Source organism: Trifolium pratense, linkage group LG6, assembly GCF_020283565.1.
Source record: "Trifolium pratense cultivar HEN17-A07 linkage group LG6, ARS_RC_1.1, whole genome shotgun sequence".
NCBI classification, from domain to species: Eukaryota; Viridiplantae; Streptophyta; class Magnoliopsida; order Fabales; family Fabaceae; genus Trifolium; species Trifolium pratense.
This window is the reverse complement of record NC_060064.1, coordinates 21,384,994-21,396,410: the sequence shown is the minus strand read 5'-3', so window position 1 is coordinate 21,396,410 and position 11,417 is coordinate 21,384,994. Positions and strand designations below refer to the sequence as shown.

The window sequence follows — 11,417 nt, the reverse complement described above, 5'->3', positions numbered from 1 at the left end:
CGGAGTGAGTATGACTTTTTATGTTTTTAATATATTATAAGATAAAATTTTTATATTGATATGCTTAATTAGTCTCCCGTGAATTTAGTATTTTCCATATAAATAAATAAATAAATAAAATAAAAACATAAGCAAAAACAAAATCCACCAAATCTATGTTAGGAAGATGAATGGATGTTTTATTTGGAGCCCTCAAGAGTCAAGCTCAAGACTCATTTTGGGTTGACTCTAGTCTAATGAGGTAAACACCTCCAAGATTATTTTATTTTCTACCAATAATATCAGATTGTGGACTAAGACTAATGATAATGTTAATAATATGAGAGGGGGCTTCTTCAAAAAAAATATAAGAGCGGGGAAATAATTTTTCTATATAGAAAATTTTAATATAAGATTATGGCGCTAAGTTTTTGTTACAATGGAGCACGAACTTATAATTTTTAGTATATTATTTAAATTTTTCATCATTGAATCAAATTTAATGGCTTATTGTGATGCTAATTAAGTTTAAAATACAGATGATTTTATGGCTCAAAGCCTCAAACAATATTTTATATTTGTAAAAATATTTTTATTTATTTATTTTTTAGGATACTAGCAAAGTTTAAACACAAAATCCATAAGACCTGCTTATTTACAGCGAGATCAAATTCTTAGAGTTGGAGAAAATAAAATTATGTAGCTGTAGCATATCTTTTAAATTTAAAAGGCCTTATGTTGACTTTTCCAATACTTTTTTTGGTCTTTAAATAACTTTTTCAATTTGATTATATGTTAATATAAAATTCATACTGTAGTAATGTAGTTACCTTTTTTTTGACAAAAATCATATTGTAGTAATGTAGTTACTTATGAATTATGATGAAAGAAAATCAACAAAAGTCATTATCAGTTATCACCTTCTGAAAATAAAAGTTCGGTAGCACTGCAAAGATGGAATGGTACCAACCTCAAGTATTTTATAGTAAAATATATATTTTTTTTTAGAAAAAACAAAGCAACATATATACGTATTTCTTTTCTTTCTCTATATTAAAGTGACAGAGATACTATATGTAAAAAAATAAAAGTGACAGAGATACTATCACTACATTATTTTTATTATTATTATTATTAATAGAGTCAATTTAGATGTTAATTTGATCGGTAAATGGATATGCAAGTGAAATTACTCCGTTTATGAACTAAAGATGAGATTTTTTTTTTTCTTGTGGGGATGGAGATAGAGGAAAAAGTCTCTTGAGAGAGGTTTGGAGATGTGGACGAGATTTTATCCACCGCACTGAAAATCCATCTCGAAAATTTTTATTAAAATAACATCTATAAATGTTTTTTTTTTACATCTATATTTAAATACTTTATATATTATTATTAACTATATTATCTTAACTATATTATCACACAATACATATATAAATGTGTTTATATATGATATTTATTATTGTCACAAGACTCACATTAATATGATATTTATAATTGGGGCCCCTTTTCTACATGTTTAGTAGGTTGTCACCTCATCTATTAGGGTTTTTGCCTTCCGTGGGAGTCGAACCACGTACCATTGGTTTCAAGTACGTGTTCAATTCATTCTCACTACCAATTTGCATTGAAATATGAAAAATCAATTATAAATACATTTTTTCATAAAAGACAATTTAATAATTATAATACACGAAAAATACATATTAATTACACTATCTACTTTTCTTAATATGCAGGAAAATGTCGATAGGGACTTTTGGGACTAAAGGAGTAATAAATTCAAGATGCAAAGTCTAATTTTAGCTTATACAAAAAGTTATTTGGTCAAAAAAAATTATTGTTATTTAAAAGAAATCATTGGGATCCGGGTTTACCACCGTCAAATAATGACACAGTTTCACACGCTAATCAATTTTGACCATTGATTTGAGATTGGACGGTTCAAATTTAAAATACAATTTTACAAAGTAAAATGATCTCAACCGTCGATTAGAGATTGATCGGTCAAAATCAATCACAACACCTGTTGTATCCTATAACAGTGAGAAATCTGATTCCAAATCAGAATGCTACCAAAAGATCTTTACAATGTTTCATTTTCTACTATTGCTTTTGTGGCAATTGTATAAACTACTTACCATTTGTGCTACTGTATAAGCTTAACATATCCGAGTACTTTCAATAACACTATCAAACATAATCATTTAAATCATTTTTTGCAATCATTTTCATTTAATAATTTACATAAAAGTAATAATACTTTGATAGTTTTCCAATCCTGCTTCTACTCTGTCTGCGATAAAAGTTACCCAATAATCTCTTATGTGTCTCTCATTTTTGCTTCTTGAAATGGGTAGTTGGAAAAAACAAGGGATGAGTGATTATCAAGTGTTTCATGATCACTTGCAATTCTCATCTTACAACAGAAAACCACCTGTGGATGATAAGTTTTCGTCAGTACCTTTGTGGGAAAAGAAGTTTTGCGCCTCGATTGGTTCAGTCTCATGGCGAAAGCTGATAGAAGGCAAGAGGTATATGTATCTGTATGACAATGTGGTAAATTGGGATGACTCTGCTGTCAAAGAGGCATTTGACAATGCAAAATACAGGTTTTGGGCTGAGATCAACGGCTTTTCCTGCGATATACCGTTGCCTGATCCTAACATTTATATTGACAATGTAGATTGGAATGCAAGTGTTGATCACAAACTTTTTCTGGAGTTGGAAAGAGAAGAAGAGGTATGCCGAAACAAGGAAGAAAAAGGTGAGGATGGTGTGATTCTTGGGATTTCTTTACTCTTGGATAAATCCTTTTCAGGTCCGGGATGGGGGGACGAAGAAGAAAAAGAAGAATATGAATGGAAAAATAGTCAAATTGTTTCTCAGGATCAATTCCCATCTTTGAGCCGCATAGTTGTTTCAAATAATGCGGCTAATGGATGGGAATCAAACCAACATGAAAATAATGAAACAAACTCTTGGGAACGGCATCGTTCTCCTGTTGATGAGCATGCAAAAGAATATGGATGGCAAAATGGTCACAACATTTCTCAGGGATGGAACCAGAGGGAGCAATATGGCGGTGACTTGTGTAACAAGTACCAACAAGGAAGAAATGGTGGGAATAGAAATTGGGGAAATTGGAATGGATATTACAGAAAGAGAGAAAACATGTCATGGTCTAAGAACCCTGGATATCGTCATGGTAATGAGAATCAGATGAATCGAGGAAGAAGGAACCAGGGAGGAGGAGGTGGTGGAAGGACAAGGAATTTTACTTATGTGGACAAGGTACCTACTCCTGGCGCATGGTAAAGGAAGATCAAATACTGCAAACAAAGACTCTTATGGAGCTACTTCAGTTTTGTGAAAGTATCTGAGGATATAAGTTTTGTTATATAATTAATAAGTTACATTATATGATAAGAATTGCGGCATTTTCAATCTTGTTACATTCATATCGGGGTGTCTTTATGGTCTATTGGTATTTGTAGTTTAAGAATAATACCTACAGTAATGTGAGGTTTAGGTATATATAGATGAAATGTTTTTTTGGTGACTGATGATCTTATGCATCAGTACTGGTACCAAAGTCTATCGATCTGGGCCACCCACCATTTATATCAATAGTGACGCTTGGGTGGCCAATTTAGGCTTCTTGATCTTGTATGTTTGGTTTTCTTCTGGCTTTCATTTGTCATGAAAGAAACAATTTTCAATTAATTCAACTAGGCTTAATTGTTCGAAGGTTATTTCTAATGCTAAAAAGAACGTCTACGGAAGCGCATCATATTTGAGGCAAGACAAGCTTATGTAGTTCGAAAGACAAAATATGTATCACCGTGAACCCTTTCAGATACCATGCTATGATTTCCATTGTCTTTTTCATCATCATCGTTGCCGTCATCATCATCCAGAAGTACTCCTCGAGTCTTAATTTTAGACAATTGATGGGATTTATCTGAATATCTTTTTTTCGTGCTACATATTTTATTGCCATAAATTGCACCAGCAATAATTGCTCCCACTGATGAAATTGCCAAGACAGACAATGTTCTCTGTAGTTGACAATATAGGTTCATCAATGGACTAAAAATAATGATTTCAGCTGAGGAAAGGAAAAAATGTGTGTGTCTCATACTCACATTGGTATCACTGCAGTTGCTTGCTCTAGGCAATTTAGTGGCAGTTGTTGAATTTGAGTGTTCTTTGTATTTGACTCACTAACTCTGTCTTGTTCTTTCACTTGTAAGTGGTAATAATTGTGTAATGCATGAGATTACTCCTTTGAGATTGTTATAAGCGCTAAGTTAAGTTTGTTTTGTGTATGTTAGAGCGATTTATAGTTTAATACTAGTATGGGTGTATCAAAGGATCTTGAAAATCAATGTTTGGAATTATTTTCTCTTTTTTTTAACAACAAACTTAACTTATTTCATTGATCAAATAGTTATCGGTACAACGAGAAATCAAATCAAAGATACAATACAACGACTAGGCCAAAAATTATCTTCATTTAGCTTACACAAAAGCAAAAAGAGATTTATTTTGCCACCCTACCCCTTTTCTCGCGCTACGAATTTATCAAAATACTCATGTTTGTTACTTAAAGTAACAGATACATCCCAAAAACACCCTACCATATTTGTTTTTTATAACGTCAACTACTTAAGTAAGTAGCGGGTAACATTTTTCTAAAATTCTTCATTTTTATAACATTCACTACTTAAATAGCACAAAAGCAAAAATAGAATCGCGTAGAGCGCGCAAAAAAGGTATGGCGGCAAAAAGAAGATCTCAATCAAAAACACTTTGATGGGCCTAATTGAAGACATAGTTTTCCTCTTTGGTGGGCCAACTTAATTGCACATCTGGTCCCTTATGTTTATTTTAGGTTTTAAGTTAGTCTCTTATGTTTATTTTGTTTCAAATTGGTCTCTTATGTTTTAAAAGATTCAAGTCCATCAAGTTTTTAAAAGTTTCAAGTTTGTCCCTTAAGTTTCTAAAATTTGAATTAGTTAGTCCTATAAAGATGATTAAATAGGGACTAACTAATTCAAATTTTTGAAACTTGAGGGACCAACTTAAAATATTTAAAACATAAGAGACCAACTTAAAACGTAAAACAAACATTAGAGACCAAATATACAATTAAGTCTTTATTTTGTTAGCGCTAAAAAACCCTTTTGTGCTTGATTGACTCAATTTCTAATTTACCCTAGTAAATTACCATGCAATAATGTCCTAATACCTTTGTGTCCTCCTTTATCCCAATTGCCTTTTAATCTATCATTGTCTTTCTAATTAATTTGCTATAGTTTGTCATCCCACTTGTTATACTTTTTTTTTAAGCCCACTTGGCCATTTGTTATAAGTTGTACTAACTTGACTTATTCCAAAATTTCTTGTCATTTAGGATGGTGATACTATTTTGCATATCATATAGTATTACTCATTATTAACAAGTGATCCTATAATACTATGTAATATTTATACAATTCATATATATTTTGCTCCAATAATCATAACAGTTTGGTATCATTTGTTGAGATGTCCAATTCATATACGAGACTCATGTAATGATCATACCACTTTGGTATCATTTGTTGAGATGTCCAATTCATATACGAGACTTATGTTTGACATAATCATTAAATTTAATTTTTTTTAATATCTTCTAAATGACAACAATTTGAATTAAAAAATAAAAATGACAACAACTAAAATATATTAATTTAAATTTATTATAAAATACATACACAAAATAAAAACATTTATCATTAAATAATTAGTCATACAAAGTAAAATAATGAACAAAAATAGTTTGTTCGTAATTTAAAATTAGTTTTCAACAACATAGTAGATGTTTGCTAGCGTTGAGAAACAAAAAAGTGAAACATGATCATCTATTCTTGAGATTGAGAAGCAATACATACGCGTTGATTATAGTCTTCCATTTTATGATAAGGTACAAAGTGGGTCCTACAAAGTGGACACGTCTTCTGATCACGATTAATCCAACGGTCCACACACGTCCGGTGAAATATGTGTCTACAATTCGCCATACACCTGATCTCTTCTTCTCCGGCGAAATCGTTTAAACACAACGCACACCCCACAGCCGCCGCCGGTGAGTCTCCGTCGAGGTCACTGAAACTGACGACAGGGAGAAATTCACTGATGAGGATTTCAGAGAGAGTGGGACGGTGAAGCTGTGATTCCGGTGAAGAGGCGGAGGAGAAATAGTTGTCAAGGATGGAAATGAACAAGATAGCGATGGATCTTAAGAAGGCAATGAATGAGAGAATGTAAATGAATATGTTAGGGACATGGACTTCAGGGTATTCTCCAGGGAACCCCATTTTCTGTTTCAAAGATATTCACTTAGGTGCTGGATATTTATATTGAAATAAATTGTTAATCCATTTTTTTATTTGCCCACCAAAAAGTCCATTTTTTTTATTTTGTTTATACATAAAAAGTAGTACCTATAAATTAAATCATTGATGACATATGATTAAGAAAACTAAAACTTTAACACTTGGACTAATTTAATAAATTAGTCTTTTTTTTTAAAGGATGGTCATTTTTATTTTATGGCTATAACATAACATTTTGGTAATTTATTTATTTTTTGACCATAAAAAAATTAACTCATTTTATTCATCAAAATATTCGCAATACATGATGATATGTAATTAAACTTTTGGTGACTAGTAAAAGACAGTTATACTCTAGCTAACAAATGAATTAACATTTTTTGTTTAATTTTTTTATACATAAAAGTTCCTATAAATTAAAGGCTAAATTGAAAATTTGGTCTCTTAGCATATTTATTAGTTTTATATTGCTCCCTTAAGTAATTAGTATTAAAAATTAGTCTTTTAACTTATTTATTAGTTTCATATTGATCCCTTAGCATCTGGACCGTCCGATCAAGATTTGACGATTTTAATTTTAATTTTTTATATATAAAAAAATTCAAACTTAAATTTTAGATAAGATGAAATTTAAGCTTGAATTTTTAGATCATCTGATCTTACTTATATACGCTTTTAGCCTTGTGAATATCATGCAAGTATTTTACTTAGAAAAAATAGGAAAAGTGGAAAACGACATATCAACATTTTTCAAAGTAACGCAAAACAATTGAAAACAAATGCCAATCATCTACTAAACGTGTGGGCTGTGGCAACTCAACAACAATGTGAACGAGCTTTGTTTGGTCCCTACAAAATTATTATTATTATTTTTTTTTTTATAATGTTGGTAACGAGGATCGATCCGATGACCTTATATATACTACTCAAATTTTCACCACTAGATCAAATTTAGTGGCTTATCATATTTTAATTAACATATTTTAATCCGTAAAAAATTATTATGCACGTAGTTTTAATTCTTACGGTTAAATCATTGTGTATTTTTAAATGATTATTTCGTAGACGTGTTTAAAAATTAATTTCTATGTCGAGATTTTTGTCACCTTTATCTTTTGAAATTTAAAAAATTTATAATTAATTCTTCTCATTTTAAAAAATTCTAAAATTTTAAAAAGAAACTCTTTATATAGTGCTATAAATATGTGAAAACAATTATTCAAAAATAAAAAATTTAATGATGATTAAACAATTTTTAAAATTTTGAAAATTAATGGAGACTAAAACTGCATACTTAAAATTTTAGTAGGGACTTAAACATGTCACTTTTTTTTTATAAGGACTAAAAATAAAATACGATAATTTTGTAGGAACAAAAGACATATTTAACTTTTTATTTTTCCTTCCACATGGACCACCACATATATAAAAGGGTCATGTGGCCACTTGTTAGTGAAATTTTAAAATGTTAATTAATTTTTATTTTTATTTTTGGTAGAATATAAATAATTAATTTAAGTGATAAAAATTTGGACATAAAATTTAGAATTATGTTCTTCAACTTTTTATGGAGAAAACGATTTATAAAAGAGCCGCTTTAAAGAAAAGAAAACCTAATTTTCTTGTTTCTTCTTTTGTTCATTCATTAGACTTAATCCTTTTTCTAATTACGTTTTTATTTAAATAAGTGATTTTCACATATTCTTGAGTTTGTTTGAGGTTTTCATCTTTGTAAGATAATATTACGACGGTTGGTGAAAGGTTGTGAATCCTGGCGTCGCTAGTACTATATAGCGACGATTTTAGGAACTCCGCACAAACCATCGCAATGTGTTTAGCGTCAGTTGTAAACCGTCGCAACAATAGTTTAAACCGTCAGGAAATCGAAGGTGTTGGCGAATTTTTGCACCTTTTGCGGCAGTTTAGAACCGTCACCAGTATGTTTAATATTGATTTATCGACGGTTTGAAACTGTCGCAGCTTCCTTTTTTATAAAAAAAATTAATGACCTTTTTATATTGATTCACAATTTGTACGGTTTGACTTATAAACAACTTATTTGAACTTACGTGTATCAGCTTATATGATTAGCTTATGACAGGTCCAGAATTTGTTTTCAACTTATTTCACTAAATGCTCCATAATAGCTTATAAAAACAACTTATAACATAAATGAAAAATAGTTCAGTCATAATTTCACTGTAAACATGAAAAATAGTTAGTACATAATCACTTATTATACCATAGATTTTATCAATAAGCGCTTAATTAAGTTTTTACCAACTGCGGCATTGTTACTACTAGTTGTTTGAATGACATTGTTACTAATTTTGGAATCAAGTTGTTTGACAAATAATTCACACCTAATTACCAATTTCTTCAAACAAATGAATCAAAACATACAATAAACCAAATACCTAATTACCAAATTATATAAACTAATTTCAAATACCTAATCTCAAAGCTTGATTGAAGGTTGAACGAATTTGAAGCTTAGGTTGAACGCACGAGTATCTCAAAGAAGAACAATCTAAAGACGAAGATGAATCTGAAACGAAGATGAAATATGAGTTTGAGGAAGACGAATCTGAGTTTGAGCGAAGTTGAAGACGAATCTGAATGTGAGAGGATATGCAAGAGTTACGGATTTAAGAAAAAAAGAGGGAATAAGAGTAAAATAAGTCGCGGATTATTTAAGAAGTCATGACGGTTTGAGTTGAATGGCCGCAACTTTTTATCAATCGACCGCTACTGATCTGTCGCAAGTTCCCAATATTTTTTGTAGTGTTGTTACAAAATGATAAAATAAGAATGCATATAACCTTTTTTTTTTTGGTATAAAACTTATATTTGTCGTCGTGATAGTCTATTCTTGAAGGTAGGTAATATGTTTGCATCGTCATCATCATGGTCCTCTATAACATATGGCTCTCTTACTCTAAGCCTGCAGAGTGCAGGCCTTACTTGGTCTCTTTAGTCAACTAAACAACTAGATTCCAATTTATACTCCATCTTATATATAAATTTATTTGCTTTCACATTGATTCAAACATATACTACCATCTCAATCTCAACAAACAAGTACTATTTTTTTAAGCTATTACTCTATTAAATAATTTTGAAGTGATTAATTTATTATATTTAAGAATCAAAGTTTTGCATAAAAAAATATCCATTACTAAAATAATATTTAAAGCTGACCTATGATCGATGTGTATTTGTAGTTAAGGATTAATCTAAATCGATTTAATACAATTCACTTTCCAATTCTTCAGTTTGCAGACGACACAGTGTTAGTAGGTGAAAGATCGTGGGCTAATGTATGGACTATCAAATCAATTTTAAGAGGCTTTGAACTAGTTTCCGGAATGAAGATCAACTTTGTGGAGAGTAAGCTTTATGGGATCAATGTTGATGAGTATTTCCTGGAGGCTGCAGCCAACTTTTTGCTTTGTAGGGCAGAAACAGTTCCTTTTAAATTTTTGGGATTGCCGGTGGGAGCCAATCCAAGAAGGTTGATCACGTGGAAGCCGGTAGTAGAGTCAATGAGAAAAAGACTAAGTTGTTGGAATGGACGTCATCTATCAATTGGAGGTAGAGTTACTTTGATAAATTCGGTCCTTTCTACTCTAGTTTGCCGCTTTATTTCTTTTCCTTTTTTAAGGCTCCTAAAGGAGTTATCAATGATCTTATAAAACTACAACACAATTTTATATGGGGTGGATGAATGGATGAAAAAAAATTATGTTGGGTTAAATGGGAACATATTTGTTTACCAAAAGATAAGGGTGGTTTAGGGGTGAAAAATTTGAAAACTTTTAACCAATCTTTATTGAGCAAGTGGAAGTGGAGGTGTGTGGTGGATACGGAAGTGATGTGATATGATTTATTGAAATTCCGTTATGGGAATCATTTCGGTAATTTGTTGAGTCAGGGTGGTGTATTTCCTAGTGTTAAGGATTCGTTTTGGTGGAGGGATATGGTGAAGGTGGGCGAAATAGAAGACGGGGTTTGGTTTCCAAAACATGTCAGTAGCATTCTAGGAGATGGGAAAAGAATTGGCTTTTGGAAAGAAAAATGGATAGGGGCTGACCTATGATCGAGGTGTATTTAGCATACAGAGGCGGCCTGCACACATGTGCGGCATGTGCGACGGTATCGGGCCTCAAAATTTTGAAGGCCTCAACTCAAAATTGCGGTCCTATAATATTAGTTATATATTATTTATACCTACAAAATATCATATGTGTATTAATTGATTAATTTTTAGGCCCTAAAGTAATAGCTATATATTGTTAATGTTCATAAAATATCATATGAGTATCGATAGATTAGTTATTTATACTCGTAAATATAGTTCTAGTCCATTTTAATCTTTGCATAAAATTTAATCTTAGATTATGATGTTCCTTTTTGACGTTATATACAAAGATAATTGTTTTGTATTCTTTGTCCCATTTGATTTAATATTGGTAATTTATATGTTTACAAGAATAAGAGTGGTTTTTTTTGTATTATATACAATTTAAATCGACGATTTTTTTTTTAAAAGAATTTTTTTTTTATTAAGGGATCACTTTTATATTTTGCACAGAGCCCCCTAAAACTCGGAGACTCCACTGTTAGCATATAGAGGTATATTAAACAATTCTCATGATGTAACGTGTGTTTTTTGTTTTACTGATTTAGAGGATTGCAAACATCCCTTTTACAATTGTCATTTCTCTAGACAAGTGTGGAGCTCCATTTCCCGTTGGTTGGGCTATGAGTATAGTTACGAGGGTGAAAGGTAGAAGCATTTTAATTCTTTTGGAGACATTTTGAAAGACAAAAAGGGAGTAAAGGTAAGACACTTGATTTGCCTTGCTACAACTTGGTGTATTTGGAGACTTCGTAATAACATTGTGTTTCAGGGAGCTATTGCTAACCACGTTCAATTGGTTGACCAAATCAAATTCATTTCATGGTTATGGTTTATTGGGCGTTCGGAAAAATTTTGTAATTATTTTTATTATGATTGGTCTTTGAATCCCTTAGTATGTTTCATGAACAATT

At 31.0% G+C, this 11,417-nt stretch overlaps 1 protein-coding gene across 1 annotated transcript; it reads left to right on the top strand.

The window, feature by feature from the left end:
• Positions 1–2,331: 2,331 nt before the first annotated feature.
• Positions 2,332–10,461, top strand: LOC123891905. The gene is made up of 3 exons (XM_045941775.1): positions 2,332–3,273; positions 9,587–9,895; positions 10,297–10,461. Exons 1-3 carry the CDS (start codon positions 2,332–2,334, stop codon positions 10,459–10,461), a joined length of 1,416 nt encoding a protein of 471 aa, XP_045797731.1.
• Positions 10,462–11,417: the final 956 nt, after the last annotated feature.

Coding starts and splice junctions, on each gene's coding strand:
- LOC123891905 (XM_045941775.1), top strand. CDS start 2,332: ATGGGTAGTTGGAAAAAACAAGGGATGAGTGATTATCAAGTGTTTCAT. Junction 3,274..9,586: donor ATTTTACTTATGTGGACAAG/GTACCTACTCCT, acceptor GTGTATTTGTAG/TTAAGGATTAATCTAAATCG. Junction 9,896..10,296: donor GGTTGATCACGTGGAAGCCG/GTAGTAGAGTCA, acceptor TTGTTGAGTCAG/GGTGGTGTATTTCCTAGTGT.